We start from the raw sequence: 21292 nt of genomic DNA, 5'->3' as shown, positions 1-21292 counted from the left end.
TCGACAGCAAAGTTGATTGAATGCTTGATTCTTCAAAGACCACTCATGTGTTCTCGATGTCATATGGCTGAGGTGAACTGCTATGTAGTTATCATCCATGGAAATGTGGACTGCTATCGGGAAGATGTGCTGTTGATAGCACCATTCCCACAGGTCGATAGTGAGGTACAGGAGGGATAAAGACTGGATGCCTCCCTGCTTGTTCATATAATATACAGCCATGGTATTATCCGTGGCGAGTTGCACTACACGACCCTCGATGATTGGGAGGAAGGCATGGAAAGCTCTGATAAGTGCTAAGAGCTTGAGATGACTGATGTGAAGTGAATGTTCTTGATTCGTTCATAGGACGTGAATCCTGTGGTGAAGACAGTGTGCCCCCCATCCAGATGGGCTGGCATCGGTGGTAACTTGCACTGTCAGCAGGAAGAACAAGAAGGGTTGTCTGACAAGGAAGTTTGACATCAATGTCCACCAAGTGAGTTGTTTGGCTAACTCTGGTGTCACTGTTAACCACATATATGGGTGGTCTGTCATCGGGTTGTATAGTGACAGGTACCATGACTGGAGCGACCTCGTTTTGAGTCAAGAATGTTGAATCACTGATGTTGTAGATGCCGTGAGCCCGAGGACATGTTAGACATGATGGGCTGGTATGGGAGCTCGAGAACGCAAGGGTCGAAGGGCCTTCTTTAACATTGTAATTCGTTCTTGAGGAATGAACACCCTGGCTTGCAAGGAGTTAAAGAGAGCTCCGATGCAAGTGATAGTTTGTGTTGGTTTGAGGTGTGATTTCTTAAATTTCACCCTGAGTCTGAGGTTTTGAAGTGTGTCGAGCACGATGGTTGTAGCTCTTACAGCATCGTGGTACGATGTAACGACTATCAGCCAGTCGTCTATGTATGGGTAGATGTTTATACCCTGGAGTCGAAGATGCGCAGCGACTGGTGCCATGCACTTCATAAAAGTCCTCAGTGCTGTGGATCTGCAGGGAGCAGAACTGGTATGCGATGTCGTTGAATTGGAATCTGAGAAATTTTTGATGAGACGGATGAATCGAAATATGGAAATAAATGTCTTGTAGGTTGATCACAACAAACGAGTTTTCCTGTGAAAGTAGAAGGATAATTGTGTCTGGGGTCAACATTCTAAATCTTTGGGGTCGAATGAATTTGCTGAGGTATCTGAGATCAAGGATGGGATGGAGTTCTCCATCTTTTTTAGGGACTGTGAAATATCTTGAATAGAAATCATTATACAGATCAAGTGAAGGTACTTTAATTATGGCATTTTTCTGAAGAAGTGAAGAAACTTCTTGAATAACTACAGTGTATGGGGTAGTTTTAATTTTTCCTATGGGTGGAAGAGATTCAAATTCAATAAAATAGCCATATTTGATTATAAAAAGGACCCATTGGTCATTAGTTATATCCTGCCAGGAACGAAAAAATGGGTTTAATCTGGTCTGAAATTGACACTGAAAACAATGTGCTGGTATCCTTGCGGTTTTCCTTGTCTTATGGAGGTTTTCCATAACCTCGTCAGTCTTTTGGTTGAAAATTCCTGTGCCATCAAAAGGAAGGTCTTCTATCTTTGACTTTGCATCATTCAACTGGCCGGTGGATCTAAGCCATGCATGTTGACGCAACGCTATTGGGGATGCCAAGTCTTCTATGCCACGTCTGCTGTATGTCTAGCCACAATTCTTTGCTGTTAGCCAATGCTGTGGCTTCAGTGTGGGTGTTGATAACCTTGGTCTTAATGGACTCGGGAACTGATTCAAGTATGGGAATAATTTTATTCCAAAGTTGGCACTGGTAAGCCCCCATTGCAGCCTGGTAGTTAGCAACTCTGAGCAGAAAGGATTGAAGTGAATAAACTATTCTGCCAAGAATATCAATTTTCAACCCTCCTTATTGATTGGGGCCACTGAAGATTTATTCCGGTTCCTGGATTGGTTAGACTCCACAATTACTGAATTGGGAGTACGATGTTTTGCTAAGAATTTGGAGTCAGGTCCGCGCGTTTTATAGAGATTTTCAGTTCATCTTGATATGTGTAAAGAGGATGGTGGTTTGTCCCATGCTTCTTTCATTAGCTTAACATAGATGAGATAAAGGTAAGACTGAGTGGAGGATTCTTTTCCTGATTGATATCATCAAAGATTATGTCTGCCTCAGATGATGGAGGCTCTTCAATATGCAGTTGGAGAGATTTAGCCACACTTGATAAGGAAGTAAAATCTTCTGATGGGGATGGAGGATGATTATCACTGACATCAGAGGGAGGAGTAGGGAAGTTGGGAGGTGATTCTTGGGATGATTTCGACTCCAGTTCTTGATCAGAGGTTGATGAAGAGGATGGAGATTGGTTTTTGGGTCTCGGTAAGGGAGGAATTGTAGGCGGAGGTTGGATTCAGAGGGATGAACACGATGGACGTGATTCTGATCCAGTTAATGGATGGGGACCTGTGTATATAGTTGCCACCTGAACTGATTGTTGGTCCTTGGAGGAATGTCTAGATAATTTAGAATGGTCAGTGTGATATGTCAATATCGAATGCTTTAGAGTTGGCTTGGGTTGGATCGGAGGTGGAGGGAAGGTCAGTATCGATTGCTGCGAGCGGTGTTGACACTTTGGTGGTGAAGGGGATTGTGATAGGGAATATCCTTATTGGTATGGTAATGCATATCTTACACATTTCGGCTCATTGTAATAAAAATGTTCTGGGTGCGCTTCCATCAGATAAGGATCATAAAATTGATATCTTTTATCCATGTCAAAGTGATGATACCGTGGAAGCTGGTGGTAATGATAGCACTCTCCATACAGAAGGACATGCCAAGGAGGCGAGATGTGTTTACACTTCTCCCAGTGTTTTCGGGGAGAGTGGTGTGAAGACTCCGATCTTGAGAGTTGAATCTCAACTGCCCACCCTGATGAAGGGCTAGAATGGGCTGAGGCCTGTCTGGATGGTACATCAGCCATTGAGAGGCCAGTGTGGGGAGATAGGCTACCGGTCAACACTGGAGCCTGGGCCACTGTTAGTTGCGGTTTTTCTCTCTCTCATGTTGAGCCGTGAGCCTCTCTTAATGATTCCTCCAGAACTGGTGATGGTAGAGTTGTTTGTGGAGGCTCGATATGGACTCATTTAGTCTTTTTTTGTAATTGAATTTTCAATGGGCTCAAGCCGAGGTCTTCGGTACCAATGTCAGTTTTTGTTTCGACATCAACCTGGCTTTATCAGAGCTCTCCTTAGACCGAGGCAAAGGAGTCATTGGGTCAGGAGCAGGCTGGGATTGAGTTTGCCTGTTGACTGACAGGTCTGGAGATTTTGCCGTCTCCATAGAAGCTGAGGGAGGATTCATAGCCGTCGCCCAAAGGTAAGAATGGAACCTCTGGGGTCTAAGTTTAAGTGCCGGCTTAGTCAGTTTTTTACAGGCCGCACAGGAGTGGGTTGGATGTTGCTCACCCAAGCAGAACAGGCACCGGTCGTGCACGCCTGTCAGGGGTATTTTGTTTGAGCAGACAGCACACCACCTGAACGGGCCTGGCAAGGCCATAAAGAGTGGGAAACCAGAGGGAAAAGGTTTGCAGAGAATGAGGGCGGGGTGGGAAGCCAAAAATGGGAATGGATAAAAATGATTAATTTGAAGAGTTGATTAGAATAGGAAATAGTAATATAATCGCTCATTGACTTGTTCCATTCTTCCAGAGATCCAAACAGCTCGGCGGAAAAAAGGAACTGAGGGGAATCTTGGCTGGGCGGAGCATGTGCCCCATGGGGGACCGTCCCACTAATCTTGTACTTTTAAGGTCTAGAATCTTCCAAGACGTTCAGTGCAGGCGCAGAACAACCCATTTGTGTACATTCACAGAGGCCATGAAGAAGAACCTACTCATAAGTAAAAGAGGTAAAACATGCATTGTGATCATTTAAACCCAGAAAGGAAAGGACAGTCATTTCACAGCTTAAATGGGTAAGCTGCTGTATATCATTTTCTTTTTTTAAAAAACAGCTTTAAAAATATTTCCACAAGCAGATGCTAAGAATGTGTGGCCTGGGAGGAATTAAATGCTTTCTTTCATACTGAAGGCCATGGCAGGGTTAAAAGTGACAGACATCTGCCCTGTGGGCTGACTAAAGACACATCCTGATTGGTCAGATTGCTGTGCTATGCAAATAGTATCTTTGGAATTCTCTGAAGTTATTTTAAAAAGCAGCAATTTTTAAAGTTTTAGGAATTAAAAAAGAAGTAATTAAAAGATCTGAATTTGAGCCATGAATGGCTCCATCATCCTAAAAGAAAAAAAAACATCTCACAGATTGGTGCTTTTTTTCAGGCATACAAATTCTATGTTATTCATGTATTTTATCACTTTTCTATCAGCTGTAGATTTATGGTCACTTGTGTCTTTACAGGGGTAAAACAGTGCTATGCTTTTGCAAAATGTATGGTTATACTACTGTATAGACATAATTAAAGAAATTATTTCAAATTCTCCTGTTTTCCCGCCAAAGCTATACATGAGGGAGACTGCATTTTCACAATGTTTTGCAAAAGAGCGGCAACCATGCCAGAAAAGAAGAAGAAAGCAAAAGCTGAGAGGTGCAAGCATGTTTCTACAAGGGTGAAGACTGTAAGCTTCAAATCAAGACCTGATTGCTGTGGACCAGTTTCTTCTCCAATATGAACCACACTGGTACTGCATGACAGTAATGGAGATTTCTGCTCTTTTTCACTGATTTCTGCAAAAGAAGGAAAAATACTCTCAGCATTTCTGGGCACACCACTGTGCTATGACCATGTTTTCCCCTGCTCTGCATGGATTTAAGAACTCCTGAGCCCATACAGGATAAAATGAAGGATGTGTTTTTCAAGTAGGCTATAGCAGAGGCAGGAATATAGGTCATGGGTCACATATGGCCTCCAAGTTCATTGCTGTACCCTATTAGGTCACTCTTTATAACCATGCCACCACATTTCAGCCTGCAAGGGAGAAATCATACCACTAAATTTCAGGCTGCAGGGGGGAAGATACCATTTAAAGCAAATGGCTTCACCAAAACTCAGCAGCATAATGCTAGACGTTACCATCAAGCAACAACTAAAAACAAGTTAATGCATCCTTTATACTGGGTTTTTCCAGTTGCCACCAAACTTCAGTTGCCTGAAACTGGTCAGAGCCCAACAAAATGAATCCTTGCAATAACTTTTATGTTCCCATGCCAATATTTTCAGAACCTGCTTAAACATTTTAAATGTGCATTATAACATCAACCTATGAATCCATCAAGTCTGCTGTGTATGGGAACAGGTCTTCAAGATCTGAGGTCTTTTTAATCCTAAAGAGCCTTATGGTGCAGTGGTTAAACTGCTGTACTGCAGCCAAAACTGTGCTTACGACCCATGGTTCATTCCCAGGTAGCCGGTTCAAGGTTGACTCAGCCTTCTGTCCTTCTGAGGTTGGTAAAATGAGAACCCAGCTTGCTGGGGGTGGGGGGGCAATGTGTAGCCTGCATAATTAACTTGTAAACCACCCAGAGAGTGCTTTAAGTGCTACAATGAGGTATATAAGCAGCACACTTTGCTTTTGCCTTTTGGTCTCTTAAATAGCAAGCTTCCTATTAAGACTTTCTCTGGCTCTGAACAGCATGGGAAATATTTTTGTCTTACACAACCACTGAAATAGGGTACAAATTCCTTAAATAAGAAACACCAGTATGAATCTTGAGACACAAACACTAAGTAATAGATTCTGAAGGCAAATATAAGCCATCTCCTCTAGGTTTGTTATCTTATGTACTGTCAAGAGAGAACCAACTTATACCAACCCTAATGAGGTTTTCAAGGGAAGTGAGGTATTTGAGGAATGGCTCTACCAGTTCCATATCCCCAGTGAGCCTCCATGTCTGAGTGGAGATTCAAATCCAGTCCATCATATCCGTTATACCACACTCCAGGTTATACAAGCTAAAAAACAGGGGAGAAATTCAAGAAATCTGTACCAAAACTTTTACCAGTTACCTTTCCCTATACCAATATCCATTGTTTGGAAAATCAAATCCTTTTCCACTGCACCGCTGACATCTTCATGAGCTTGAATGTGACTTTCCTGTTTAGGACCTCTTCTGACCAGTGTAAGTTGGACTGCTTGGCCAGTGTGCCGCAGAACCTCCACTGCTTGCTGGTTGGTAAAGCCCTGAAGGTTTGTTCCATCCACCTAAAGAAATAAATATATGTTACTTTCCAGAAAGTGTAATTCAAAATGAACCAAGGTTCATCTTAGCCATCCCTGAAACACTCAGCTCTTATTTTAGTTGCCAGCCATCTAGACATTTTCCCTGTTGACTGATCACCTCTGAATACCTACATCCCAGAAAAGCACATGCAGATTTATTCAAACTATCCTTTTTATATGGAATATGTTGAAGAGGACACAACTCAGTCTATACATACATTTTAAATCATAGCCCTGCTAGCTCTCTACTTCATTACTATTGCTGGATAAAATGTCTGTTACTATGAATGATTAAGTGCTAATCAACTCCCCCATTTTAACAAACTCATATAATCAGTGAGAAGGGGAATGATCAAATGATTATAGGGAAAACAGCAGCAGGTGATTAGATCCATTGTATTTTTGTCCACATGTGAGTATAGCAAACATTTTTCCAAGTGCAGATTGGTAATAGCTGATGTAGAAAGGTTTCTGAGTTTGGAACAGATCACCAGACCTGATGATGGAGGTAGCATATACAGAGTCACATGACCTACCCATTCCAATTTCTAAGCTGAAGTCTGATCAAAATATCCTCAGATACCACAGTATGCTCTAAAACTTCTGCTGTGAACCTGTGTTCTAATATGGTGGAATAAATGGCCCAGCTTTACCAGTCAGCTAATCAGTGTTTTTGATGAAATAAGAGATACTCAGATTATCATAAAGCACTTTTTAAAAACCAATTCATTTTGGACAATTCGGCCACCATTCATTAACTGTTAAAAAAAAAAACCTGATTCTCAGAGGAATATTAACAGTCATCATGACAAGTTGACACTGATACACCTTGTGAATGTTTAATTTTTTAAAAAAAAATCTATCTAAATTCATAGTTGTCAATACTTACTATGGAAGTGTATTTTGCAATTTGAACTGTCTACTGCATCTATTCTAAGACTCTTGCCATTCTTGAATGGGTGAGCCTAGATTACAGTCTAATAATGTAGGTAGAAAAAATTACTGAGACGATTTTTGCCAAATGTCTACACTTGCTTACAATAAATTATAATTTCTATTTCAATACTCATTCACCCTGTTAGGAAAAAAAAACCACTGGTGAGTTCTTTACTCTGTCTTTATTTTATCTATATTAAATAATTTAGTATTGTAAACAAACTTCATCTTCTCATTAGTTTCCCCTAACTCCATATCATTTAAAGTTAAAAGACAACAGATAAAACACAGATCCTTGGAGGTTTTACTGTTCTAATACCTACGAGGACCTCTCCTCTTATACTATGAATTTTAGGTTTTCTTGGGATCTCTGCAGGGGGGAATTGTCAATTGTTTTCCAGAGCCCAAGTAAACATTTATTGTATCACCCCATTCACATTCTTGTACATACACTGAAAAAACTCTAAAATGTTGATGCCACAGGACACACCTTCACGAAAGCCATGCTGATTCTTCCTTAGCAAGACTTATTCTGCATGGTTGGTAATTTGATAATTAAGCATGCTTCCAACAAATCTACCTAGAACAAATATTACACTAACAAACCCATAATTACCTGAATCTCCTCTTCATCCATTTTAAAAGACTGGGATTAATCTGATCACTTTATAGCATTATGGTACAAAGGCCTACCTTCAGAACATGTTACATATATTGGTCAGAAGAAGAGAGTTCTACTGAAAAACTCTTGGACAGATTGCATTTTCATTTGGTTTTCAATTTATCATTAATAGGAGTGGATAACAAAAACAGTCTATAAAAACACTCTTCCATTATTACTTACTGCAATAATTTGGTCCCCAACATGGATTCTACCATCCTGCTCAACTGCACTGCCTTTTGTGATACTCTTTACAAAAATCCCAGAAGGTTCTGCACATTAAAAGCAAAAATCATATGATTAAAACAACATTTGAGCTAGTTAAGCCCCTACGGTATGTGTCAATAAACCCAAATAAAATTCTACTAGTCTCAGTGATATTCTATGTGCAGCATTACATTTGAAACACCACAGTGTAGGTAAACACTGGAGCCTCATGTTTCTTATGGTGTATATTGCAATGGGAAAACTTATGTTTTAACACACACATACATAAAAGCAAAAATTTCAAAATAAATTACTAGTGCTTTGCAAAAACATATCTATCCCACAGAAGTTTGCAGAACATTACATCAGTCCACACTGCGCAATCTGATTGTGCCACTAATTGTACAAATCATGGCACAAGTTGTGAAATATGCATGTGGAACTGCTTCATGCATACTATCTCTTCCTTGGAACGATTATGGCTAGAGATGGGGGAATTCATATTCATGTATGAATACCAATATCCACATGCAGCTGGAGTTAATGAGGGTCCAGCCCCTGGTGCCAGACCATACATTCACACCTCTGCTGGCGGCCCCTCTCTTCCTTCCAATCGCTTTGGAGCGCCACTCAGCTAGCCACTCGGCAGCCTTGCCGGGAGAATTGTCCTCCCTCTCTCTGCCAGGAGTGGCTAGATAACCAGGAAGAGAACAGCACTCTGGGAGCGACTGGAAGGATGAGTGAGGCCAGTGGCAGACATGTGAGTAGATGGTCCGGCCGCAGGGGCTGGACTCTCGTTAACTCCAGCTGCGTGAAGATATTCATATTCATATATGAATACCCCCATTGCTAATTATGGTTAAATAGTGAACAAGTTCCAGTTAGGCAAACTTAGCTCCACAACAGAATTTCAGCCTTTAAATGTTACATATACTTTTTCCACCCCCATTTTCCTCTGCATATGGCATATCACTGTATTATTATTATTATTTAACTTTTAGATTGTGGCTTGAAAAGCTCAGCTGAACAGTCAGTAAATGAAAAGAGATCTGGGAATCAAGGGTGACAGAAATGATCAACATATTCTTGACGGACCTTAGCCTAATATTACCTGAGGTTTTGTCTCCAATATAGCCAGCAATAGTTATTCCCAACCCTTGGATGTTTTTTGTAAGATCAACATCAAATGTGTTTCCATCTGCAAGATTTTCACTCTGTGTCTCTTCATCTCGCTTATGGAAAGAAATAAGTATATGCAGTTATGCTCCACAAAAATAGCCCTCAAAGGAACTGACAAAAGTGTTACCCCTCTCCCATCTAAGTTCTAATATTCAAGCATACAAGCTGCAAATAAATAACATTACTTAACAGAACATGGCCCAAACTCTGGTTACACAGAAAGTAACTGACACAGCTAAAGAAGCTTTTAAAAAGTTAACAGTACTCTTCATAGCAAATCCTCAATGCACTTTTCTTAGAAAAGATGTGTGCTGCTACTACACAGCATAATGTCTTGCAGTTTGGAAATCCTTAAGCCTCAGTGCTAAACAGATGACTTTTTCCCAAGTTCAGCCAGTAAACTGAACCCTTTTGCTGATGGAAGGAGCCCATCCAACTACAGAAATATTTTGCTGGACCAAACCTGTGATTTATTAGAAAGCCATGTCAAAAGCATCATAAAAAGAAGAGCAACAGAGGATGGGTTTTGGCTTCTCATCATAGCTGGTTTCTGAGGGGGCATTGAGGGTTCCCCCTTGAATTTTTGGGTTAGGCACTTCCTCTGTTCCATCCCACGTGCCACCTTAGCTTCAGATCAGTATATTTTTTTTCTTCATCTTGCTTTTAATGGAAAAAACAGTTAAATGCTAAGGATGTCCTTGGTAGTTGTGATACAATATTTTGCATTTTGGGGGTAGTTTTTTTAAACTATTTCCACAGGCATATTTAAGTTATAAGATTCATTTATATAACTTGATTAGATTTAACCCCCTCAACTGGAACTGTTATTTTAGACCAGCACATCAAGTTAAATGATTTTTCAATGAATAAAATCTATTATAAGTTACATTTGGCCCTACCTCTACTGACTTACATGGGATGTGAGACTTTGCTCTCACCGCTTTCATGTCAAGTCCCTCTATCATGGCTGCACGGATATGTAAGTGCGTAAACAACATACGTTCAATGAAATGTTTTTAAATAGCTTTTCAACTTAAAGTTTAAGCTTTTATTTGTGTGATTTATATATTCTCTATTTAATCTTCCTGTTTCCATAAGTATCTTTCATTTGAAACATTTCAGCAATACTGTTTCACCACCACCACCTTTACTGCATTAAGAATGCATGATAGCAATTTTTGAACATTCTCTCTTTCAGTTCTCTCTGTTCTACTTGGAGGGTGACACTGTAGCAGGAGATAGGGAGGGAAGCAGTGAATGCTGCCTTGTCCACACACACACCCCTTTGCATTAGTAGGAACATTTCTGAGTGGAATGCCCCTCAGAAATGGTTCTAATGGCAAAATAAAAACTGGGGACCCAACACTCTCTGCGCTAGACAAGAGGGATTGTGAAGAGAAAGAGATAGGCTAGGTAGAGTATGAATAAAGGCAAAATTTTACTGCCATTGAAGTAAAGGTAATTCAAGAAGTGCCATAACACAAAATAATACAATTTAATTCATATTCCAGAGAGACAAAACAGGCAAAGATACCAGCTTGCCTTCCACTCACTACCTCAGAATGTGTTATTTGTATAAAATCAGGCAGCAATTAAGGAAAAGGAGATTTTATTTATAAATGAAGGAACAATTTTCAGAAAAAGATTTATTTGATATGAAAGAATGGCTTAAATCATGCTTGAGAATGTCTTCCTGAAAACAGTAGTGAAGAAAATAACATGAAAAAGTATGAGGCTGCTGGAATAAACTGGCTGAAAGCCTTGAGCCTGATCCCTTCCTTATGTCCTTATTTGTTTCTATATATTTTGAGGCAGTACAATTCCATGAAGCAGCACCTAATTTTCCTGAATAAAATCAAGTTAACTGAAGCATCCTACTAAACAGCTGTCATATTATCTATACAGGTTTCTGAGACTCCTGCTAGAGCTGATGTAGACTTTTTCTCTCTCTCTCTAAACAAAGGGAGAAAGACATACTCACTTTCATTTTTTGACACATCTTTGTTTACATATACCAATGTCCTTCCTCGAGTCAACTTTTAATTCCCACAATTCTAGCTACAGTATATTATTCCTTAGCATCTTTTAAAAACATGGAGAGAAATTATTTCTGACTAAGATCATGGAGGAATTGGGGGGGGGGGCAGTTGGCAAATGAAAGCACTTTTCAGAAAGCAAAGACAGCCAGCCAGAATGGCAAAACAAAAATGAAGGGTTCTACATGCAGTGAAGACGGCAGCTGGGTAGCTGGCGCAAAACTAGCAGCAGCTGAAGTTGTGGCAGCTGACCTAGGTGAAGAGCTGCAGCTGTGTGCCGGCTGGCACAGAAAGGAGATGGCTGATGGATGCGGGGGGATGATGAGGTAAATATGGGAAGCAGGAGGGAGGGGGGGAAGGCATATTGGAAAAACTGTTTTAATAATCCAGCTGGACTGAAAGGGCTGCCACAGAGTGAGTAGGAGGTGTCACAACGCACTGATTGCTCAGCTGCTGATAAAGCACCATTCAAGAGGCACATTGAGGTTAGTGAGTCAGAAATTATTTGCATGTTTGTATGTCTGGTTTCTGAGAGTCCACAGCACACAGACTTTTTAAATGACTACTAGGAGGGACTTGACAACACATAAACATAGGGTAAAAATGTTTTTTAAACATATATTTGGACTAAGGCAACTACACCTCCCCACAATCCACTACCTGACCACCATTTCCTAAATCTATGGTTGTTACATAACAGCACTGATGTTACCTGTCTGTCATGGGTTTGGAGGGAAAGTTCCATCCTATGGGGAGTGGAAGGCGGGACATCAGGAGGAGGGGCTGTACTGTATAAATATGTGATGCCTGTGTGGTGAAGGGAGATGCTGAGACAGACTGTGAGACACTGGGTTGGGACGAAGCAGCAGCTGGGGAAGAAGAAGCTGTTGTGGGAGTCTGGGTGTCTGACAGGGTACTACTGTGTGTCAGAGTACCAGCCTGAAAGGTTCAGGGGTCTGTTGGTTAGCCAGAACTGATGGGTTCAGGGTCTGTGCTTTAAGTTAAAGGTTCTAGGTGAACCAAACTGTATGCTTGTGTGTGTGAGAATAAGCCACGTTACTTTATTTTATTCACCTGATTGTTTTATTTACCCTGTTTGTATTTAAAATAAACCTTATTCTTTTGTTGTTTAAAAATCCATCCCTGGTCTGTGTGACTTATTATAGGGAATGGTTGGTGGCAGCTTAGTAACTGTGTGATAGATCCCAGTAGGTCTGGGTTTGTCACATTGATTGGTGTCCAGCGTGTGGGATACGACTGGTCCAGTTGTCCAGCGGTCCAGCAAAGCCTTGGCAAGTGTGCCCAGAGCAAGGGGGGTCTAGTCAGGGACAGTCTGAGGCGCGTAGGTAATCTTCTAGGTGTACCTCACGGGGAGGTGCACTAGTAGAAGAACGTGCCAACTGGGGAGACTTAGATTAAGGTGCTCTGAGGCAGCCTGATTTTGGCGGGAAAACGCTGAGGCAAAACTGCGTAGCAACAGCGAGCTAGCTTGCCAGCTGAGAGGCCCAGCAGAGGGGGGTAGGCTCTGACTCGATACTGTTGCAAGTAGTGCTGAAGAACAGCAGCAATCTCTATAGGAGAGCTGAGGCAAGAAGGAAAAAAGTGGTCGTTTTATTTTGAGGCTTGACTTTTTAAAGCAGCCTGTTCTGAGGGGGGATTATGCCCTTGACTCGAAGCCAAGTAGCAGACATGAGTGAAGTGAAAGACCCCCAGATTGACCAAGGTTCTGAGGATGAATTTGGCTCAGTGCAGGGTGACAGCACAGGAGAGCAGGACCCAGAACTCAGGAAAATACTCCTAGCCCAACAGCATGAACTGAGGGTGAGGGAAATGGAGGAAAGATTAGAGAGAGAAAGAAGGGAGGAAAGGGAGAAACAAAGGCAATTTGAATTAGAGCGAGAGAGAGAGAGAATGGAGAGAGAAGAAAGAATGGAGAGAGAGAAGATGGCGTTTGAATTAAGAAAACTGGAACTGATGAACCAGAACAATAATAATAATAGGGATTCTGAGGGAGGCCAATTGTCTAAGGCTGACCTGAAGAAATTCCCTGTGTACCACAAGGGAGATTGTCCTGAGGTGTTCTTTTCCTTAGTGGAAAGAGCGTTTGTGGACTTCTCAGTGAGGGAAACTGAGAAGATGACCATCATGCGGTCTTTAATCAGTGGTAGCCTGGCTGAGGTTTATGCCGAGATGCCTGAGGAACGGATGAAAGATTTTGCAGAGTTTAAAAAACTGGTGTTTGCAAGACATGGGATAAATGCAGAGCAGCTGAGACAAAGGTTCAGGTCCCTCACTAAAAAACCAGAACAAACTTTTACCCAAGTGGGGGCCCAATTGGTGAGGCTGCTTGAGAAATGGCTATCGCAGGAGGGAATAGAGACCTATGAGCAGCTTAAAGACTTGATAGCCCTGGAACAGTTCTATTCAGTCCTGCAGGGGGAATTGAAATTCCAGGTGAGGGAAAGGAAACCGAAATCTGTGGCAGCAGCCGCAGAGATCGCAGATTTTATTTCCCAAATAAGAAAGCCCTTGGGTGAGGGGAAATCTGTAGGTAAACCCAAAGAAACCTACAGCAAGTACTCTCAGGGACCAGGGAAAAGCCAGCAAGGGGGAGGGGCCCATGGTGAAGGGAAGCCCTCAGACATGAAACCAAGACCTCAGATTTTGGAGGGAAAACCAAAACAAGATGAGAGAGAATCAAAATATACCAGAAAATGCTATTTCTGTCAGGGAAAGGGTCATCTGATCTCAGAGTGTGAGAAATTGAAGCAGCTAAAAGGGATGGTGCCTCAGAATTCTAGTGGGACCAAGCCAAAAGCTGTGTTCTGTGTCCAGAAAGAGCAAGGCTCAGTGTCACAGAGGGAGCCTGTTGCCATGGCTACTCAGTCTGGGACAGCTGCCTCTGCTGATCAGGCTGAGGAAAATGGTCCTCTTCTGGAGGTAAAGCGCTGCTTGCTGATAAAAACAGATTCTCAGTTGTTTGAGACAGCAGGGGTGGACGTAGGAATACTTGACCGTCAGTATAGGGGGCTGCGGGACACTTGTTCCCAGGTAACCCTGTGCCATCCAGATATTATTCCTAGGGAGTTTATAATCCCAAATGAGAGCATGAAGGTGGCAGGGATTGAGGGGCAGATAATCTCTCTGCCAGTAGCAGAGGTACCTGTCAACTTTCAAGGCTGGAGGGGAGATTGGCGGATAGCGATTTCATCGACTCTGCCAGCAGCCGTGCTCGTGGGAAATGACCTGGCTGAACATGTGAAAAGGGTGCTAGTGATTACACGCTCACAAGCCACCACGGGGACAGTTCAGGGGGGTAATGATGAGCCAGAGACGGAAGCAGAGGGGAGTTCAGAAGCTGTGGTGGAAACCTTAACCACAGACAGCAGGTTTGGACAGGAGCAAAAGGCAGACGCCACTCTCCAAAAGTGTTTTGAACAGGTGACTGACGCCCAGCTAACACCTGAGACCCCAGTGAGATTTCTGGAGAAGAAGGGGATTTTAGATAGAGAAACCCTGAGGAATATCTCAAAAGGGGGAGATGGGATCAGAAGTCAGCTGGTGGTACCTGAAAAGTATCGCCCCATGATTTTAAAAAGGGGTCACTCTGACATGTTTGCTGCACACTTAGGGGTGAAAGGGCCCCTTGATTTGATCAAACAAATTTGGGAGCAGGTCACCCAGGATGACCCACAAGACGTTGTGACTTACATAGACACCTTGATGAATGACCTAAGGAGAAATCTAGAGCTGGCAGCAGAAAACCTGCAAGCTCAGAAGGTCAGACAGAAAACATGGTATGACCACAAAGCTAGAGAGAGGCACTTTGACCCAGGGGAGGAAGTGCTTTGGCTTAGGCCCTGCAGAGAGAACAAACTGCAGCTCAAATGGGCAGGACCATATAGGGTCATTTCCAAGATGTCAGACCTGAACTACCTTATAGAGCAAGAGGAGAACCAAGCAAGGAGGGTGGTTCACGTGAATGCCCTAAAACCCTACTACAGAGGGGAACAGAGGGTTTTATTCGCGATAAAAGCAGCTGAGAGTGAGGAAGCTGAATTACCCTTCTGGGAGGGTAGAGGGGAAGTAAAATACAACCCAGAGGAGGTAAAGATCAGTCCTGCACTCACCCAAGACCAGCAGCAAGAACTAAAAATGCTGCTTAGTAAATATCAGCAGGTGTTTTCCAACAAGCCGGGGATAGTGAAGGGAGTGATGCATCGGATCCACACAGGGGATGCACCCCCGCAGGCAGTATCCCCATACCGAGTAACGGGACCCTATAGGGACAAGGTGCGGAAGGAGTTGGACGAAATGCTGAGGGAGAACATAATCGTCCCCTCTTCTAGTCCTTGGTCCTCTCCGATAGTCCTTGTGGACAAGCCTGATGGGAGCATTAGGTTTTGTGTCGATTACAGGAAATTAAACCGTGTAACCACTCCTGATGCCTACCCAATGCCCAGGCTAGACAACCTGATTGAAACCATAGGGGGTTGTCGGTTCATCTCATCATTGGACCTGGTAAAGGGATATTGGCAATTAAGAATTGATCCCAGGGATCAAGAAAAAACTGCCTTTTGCAGCCCTTTTGGTCTCTATGAGTTTCGAGTCCTGAGCTTTGGTCTCAGAAATGCACCAGCCACATTCCAAAGGCTGATGGACCAGACCTTGGCAGGGCTCAGTGACTTTACAGTGGCCTACATTGACGACATAGGGATCTTCAGTAATACCTGGGAAGATCACCTGATACACCTGGAATTAGTGCTGCAGAGGTTAAGTGCAGCAGGGCTAACAGTAAAGGCCAGCAAGTGTCAGCTGGGTAGCCCAGAAATAAAATACTTGGGTCACATGGTAGGGGGAGGAGTGATAAAACCCCTGGAGGCCAAAATAGAAGCTGTTCGTGATTGGCCTAGACCCACCACCAAGAAAAAAGTCAAATCATTTCTTGGGTTGGTGGGCTACTACAGAAAGTTCATCCCGAGGTTTAGCGAGATTGCGGCTCCGCTGACCGATCTGACGAGGAAGAAGGCTGATGACCGCATCCCGTGGACCAGCGACTGTGAGGAGGCGTTCCAGAGGTTGAAGGAGGCGCTCGTCCAGTATCCAGTGCTGTGTGCTCCAGACTTCGACCGGGAGTTCATCATCTACACCGATGCGTCTAACAGCGGGGTAGGAGCAGTTCTGTGCCAGGAGGATGAGAATGGTGACCAGCATCCAGTGTCCTACCTGAGTAGGAAACTTCAAAAAGGTGAGAGACATTTGGCAACCGTGGAGAAGGAGTGTTTGGCCATAGTCTACGCGATCCAGAAGGCCAAGCCTTACATCTGGGGAAGACATTTTATTCTGTGTACTGACCATTCACCATTGCAATGGTTAAAGACGATGAAAACCCACAATAGCAAACTTATGAGGTGGGCTTTGAACTTACAGGACTATGACTTTGAAGTGAAGGTGGTCAGAGGGTCAGTGAACTGTGTTGCTGACGCCTTATCAAGAAGACCTGAAGAATGAAGACGGCGAAAGAACATGGACTATATGTATATAATGAAAACAAAAAGTTAAAATGTACCTGGTTTTGAATTTGGTTGGTATTAATAAAGGTAAATTGATGTACTGTATATGGTAAAATGTTTAAATGCATATTTGCTATGGTTAACTTGGAGTGTAAGTATATGTAAGTATTATCTGGTATGTATAAATGTTGTTGTGTATTTTATGCAGGTTGTTTTTTTGGTGAAAAGCACTTTTAGCTTTCCCCCTACAAAACAACTTTTAAAGAGGGGAGGTGTTACATAACAGCACTGATGTTACCTGTCTGTCATGGGTTTGGAGGGAAAGTTCCATCCTATGGGGAGTGGAAGGCGGGACATCAGGAGGAGGGGCTGTACTGTATAAATATGTGATGCCTGTGTGGTGAAGGGAGATGCTGAGACAGACTGTGAGACACTGGGTTGGGACGAAGCAGCAGCTGGGGAAGAAGAAGCTGTTGTGGGAGTCTGGGTGTCTGACAGGGTACTACTGTGTGTCAGAGTACCAGCCTGAAAGGTTCAGGGGTCTGTTGGTTAGCCAGAACTGATGGGTTCAGGGTCTGTGCTTTAAGTTAAAGGTTCTAGGTGAACCAAACTGTATGCTTGTGTGTGTGAGAATAAGCCACGTTACTTTATTTTATTCACCTGATTGTTTTATTTACCCTGTTTGTATTTAAAATAAACCTTATTCTTTTGTTGTTTAAAAATCCATCCCTGGTCTGTGTGACTTATTATAGGGAATGGTTGGTGGCAGCTTAGTAACTGTGTGATAGATCCCAGTAGGTCTGGGTTTGTCACAATGGTGTCTGTCTTTACCTGCTTATCCATCATGAATGTTTGAACTGGGGTGCCTGGAGGAACAGCTGGTGGAGCAGGCTCTTCTATCAGTCCTCTGGCTATCACCAACTTCACTCTGTTTCCACACTGCCTCAGCACATGCGCTACTTGCTCACTGCCCATTCCAGCCAAATCTGTATCACCTATTTTCAAGATGTGGTCTCCACTGTGTAGCCGACCATGCTAGATTAGGAGGAACTCAATTAATAATTAAACACAAAAAGAAAAAGATAAAAGAAGCTATCACTGATCCAGACATATATCCTTGTGAGATATTAACACTATACAGGGATATTAACTGTGTCAAAATATTGTGTGTCGGGTTATAACAATGTTACTATGGCCCTAATACAGCCAAACATGGCCACTGAACATGCAGTATTTATATTTCACTTAGTCCATGCATACTCTTCCCCAAAGTCCTTCTTCCCCACCTCTGTGGACACTGTGCTCTCAAAGGCTATGCCAGGCACTGTAAGCTCTAGCAGTTTCTACAAAATTAGTAAGGCTCCAAGTCCAGCCTCAGCAACAGACTGCAAGTCTATTGTGTGGGAACCAACCAAATTCTTTATGAAGAGGCTCATGACCAAAAAATATAAGCCACCAAATGATGAACTAGCCACTGAAACTCTGAAGACAGTGACAATGTGAAAGGACAGACTGATTACCTGCAACTGTACTTCTCTGAATGGTCATTTGTAAATTCACACACATGGGTTCCTTTCAAACCTGTACAAACATCTCCAAAATCTTTCAGAGCCTAAAGAAAGTGTTAGAACACATCATCTCCACTGCGTATGCTCCTCACCCTGTATCTAATCATCAGTTCCCCCTGTCTGCTGCTGATACAGAAACAGGGGTTGAATATCCTAGAGGTCTATCATAGCAAACAAGTCTCCTTTTCTAAGACACAACAAACAATGTTTCTAGTGTCACCATCATAAATTTCTTGGTGTTTATGTATGAGTTCACATCCCTCAAAACTAGAATGGGCCTCAAGCCCCCATCATTTTTCGAAATAATGGGAGTAGAAACCACTGTCTTAGCTCTTGAGAGGGACCCTCTGTATGACATCCTTCTGGAGAACCTTGGCTATCTCTTCTTCCGGAACTTGAGATGGTGTTGTAGCTCTGAAACAGTCTCTTGGGGAGAGGGATGTACACTCTATGCCACAGCCATGTTTGACTATGGTCAAAACACAGCCATCATTTGTGACAGTGCACCAGGTTTTGATGTATGGCACTAGAGAAGGGATGCTGAGGTCATAGATAGTTGGAGGGCTGTGGATGTCAACATGTGCAAAGTCAAAGTTGCTGCTTTTATTGCTTATCCTAATGTGTTGAAACATTTGTGGATCTGTATTTGGATTTCTATGCACATTGAAGTAATGTGAAGAGCTTGCATGAAAAGGCTATGTTTCTCTGAAGGATATCTGGTGGACGATGAAAGGTAAGGATGTCCCCAATAGGGTGAGTAAGATCTTTGATGACATTGTGATAAAAGAGATCTATACATTTAGTCATGTTTCTTTTCTTATAGAGAATGTCCATTATATCATCAGTTTTGTTAATAAAGCCCTCACCATTGAATGAAAAGCCCTCTATGCATGATCTTGGATTACCCAAAATACCTGCTGACCTCAACTGAGCGCAATGCCTGAGTGCCACTCCATAGCACAGTCAGCGGAATATCAGGCAGCATGCATCACTTGAGTTGCCAGGGCCTCTTGTTGAAAAGTTACAGCGAAGACTTATTTTATCCTCTTGCAGAATGTTAAGGAAAGCTTGGATTTTATCCCAGAGAAATCTACAGTATGCCCCTGTAGCGGTCACCCTGTCATGCATATTCAGTAGTACATTTGCATGAACCAATAGGGAGCTGTTGGGAGGTGGATCCAGCTATATAGAAGGGCGGCTGTAGAAGACAGAGGGAAGGGAGACAGAGGAGAGAGGTTTGAATAGAAGGTTTGGGTTTTGAAGCAGAAAGAGAGTTTAGGGAGTGAATAGTCAGAGTGTTAGTTAAGTATAAGAAAAGGTTAAAGGAAAATACTGAATGCTTTGTGTAATAGTTATCAAGCACATTCTTAAACATCTTGTAACCAATAAACTTGTTCTTATTTCAAAGTTGAGTACTGAACGGACCTCAGTCTTTCACAGGAAACATGGTAAAGAGATCAACTGGTGGCAGTGTGGTAAAGGACATGGTGGGATATGTATGCTGTTTGGTGAAACAAGCAGGGGCCACGTGGTAAATGTCAAAGCCCCCATTGCTGCTTGACAGTTTGCACTCTGATTCCCAGAGTAGCAGTGGAATAGATCCTCCTCTTGATCATATCCATTTTCCATCCTTCCATCCTTTTCAGAGCTGCATTATGGCAGACTTTTAATCTGCGCTTTGAGATGCTTCAATGCTGACTGAATTGGCCTGCAGATGTTTCAGGAGGAAGGCGATTTCCTTGCCAGATCTTCAACTTGTTTTGATGTTGGGCGCAAAGTAGCCTGCTTTTGCCATGATTTCTTGACCAGATCCAGAAGGGAAAGGAGAATACCAATATGGACAGGAGGAGTTGTGGGTGGGTGGGCTGGTTTGTTTGTCTTATTGATAGACCGCCTTTCTGCTAATAAGGGGACTCAAGATGTCTCACAAAAGTCTCACAAGGCAGTTTTATTGATTTGGTTACCGACAGGATCTGACCTTGGTGGAGACGCTTATGGATTTCCAGTTGTGGTGATTCGGCCATATAGAATGCTAGATCAGAGTACGATCTGAAGTCTTCAGAGTGGAAGGGAATGTTAGGATCCCCTCACATCCAGCTCTGGGGTTGTCACCAAATGGATGTTGATTTGTCAAAATATTACTTTTCACAGTCAGAATCATTACAGAGTGAGCTATTGCTAATGGTTTCCTTATCTATTTGCATAGGAGAACAATGTTTGGAAATAATGGAGATAAGCTGAGATAACTGGAAATAACCTGGTTTGGCAAGTACTTTTGCTTTATGTTTTCTTATTATAGATGGGTACAAACAACTGCTTCAGTGGTTCATGATGGTTCGTCCTTTGGATGAACAAATGTTCAGCACTTCCCAGCCTCACCTCCTCCGGTGAGCACCACTCAGAGGCAGCAACCCAGTTTTCCTGCCCCACCTCCTCCGGGCACTGCCACAGTGGAGAAGGCAGGGCTGGAAAGTGCTGAACCCCTGTTTGTCCAAAGGATGAAGTGGCAGTTTGTGCCCATCTGTATTCCTTACTCTGGAGTCTTTGCTTTAGTGGTGTTGAATCAGATTCCAGAATACAATGACTATATTTGGCACTTGATGATTTGGTTGGATCAGGTAATATAGAAGAGTTTTTATTCAGTACCAAAGATAAATTCTAAATATCAATTCTGAGACCTTCCGTTTTGAGAATGCTTAGACGGCTGGGGAGCAGATGTAAGTTCTTCTTTTGTTCATTCTTTAACTGGCTATGACATCAGGAACCTCAATGCTGAGGAAGAGGAGAGGCGAAGTGCTGTTGACAAGCCATTAGAACCAAAGGCTTTGATAATGGCAAGGCTCCACATTTCGTCTTTTTTGTTGGTGACTTAGTGTGATGGGTAGATGTGTGTTTCTGTATGGTTGTCAGTATCAGGGATCTTGAGGCTGACCAAGATGCAAAACAGTC

At 42.7% G+C, this 21292-nt stretch overlaps 1 protein-coding gene across 22 annotated transcripts in view; it reads right to left on the bottom strand.

Annotated features, from left to right (window-relative positions):
- Positions 1-21292, bottom strand: part of MPDZ (multiple PDZ domain crumbs cell polarity complex component) — a 127703-nt gene that overhangs the window by 81156 nt on the left and 25255 nt on the right. For all 22 annotated transcript variants that reach the window (XM_078384964.1, XM_072992114.2, XM_078384973.1 and 19 more), the window contains 5 exons: positions 17607-17810; positions 9159-9279; positions 8024-8112; positions 6030-6225; positions 4661-4750 (listed from right to left, as the gene is read on the bottom strand). In XM_078384964.1, coding sequence (XP_078241090.1) covers positions 4661-4750; positions 6030-6225; positions 8024-8112; positions 9159-9279; positions 17607-17810 — 700 coding nt within the window. The remainder of the gene's footprint in view (positions 1-4660; positions 4751-6029; positions 6226-8023; positions 8113-9158; positions 9280-17606; positions 17811-21292) is intronic.

Source organism: Pogona vitticeps, chromosome 2, assembly GCF_051106095.1.
Source record: "Pogona vitticeps strain Pit_001003342236 chromosome 2, PviZW2.1, whole genome shotgun sequence".
In the NCBI taxonomy this organism is placed as follows: domain Eukaryota; kingdom Metazoa; phylum Chordata; class Lepidosauria; order Squamata; family Agamidae; genus Pogona; species Pogona vitticeps.
Note: the sequence above shows the minus strand (reverse complement) of the source record. Positions and strands in the feature narration are given on the sequence as shown.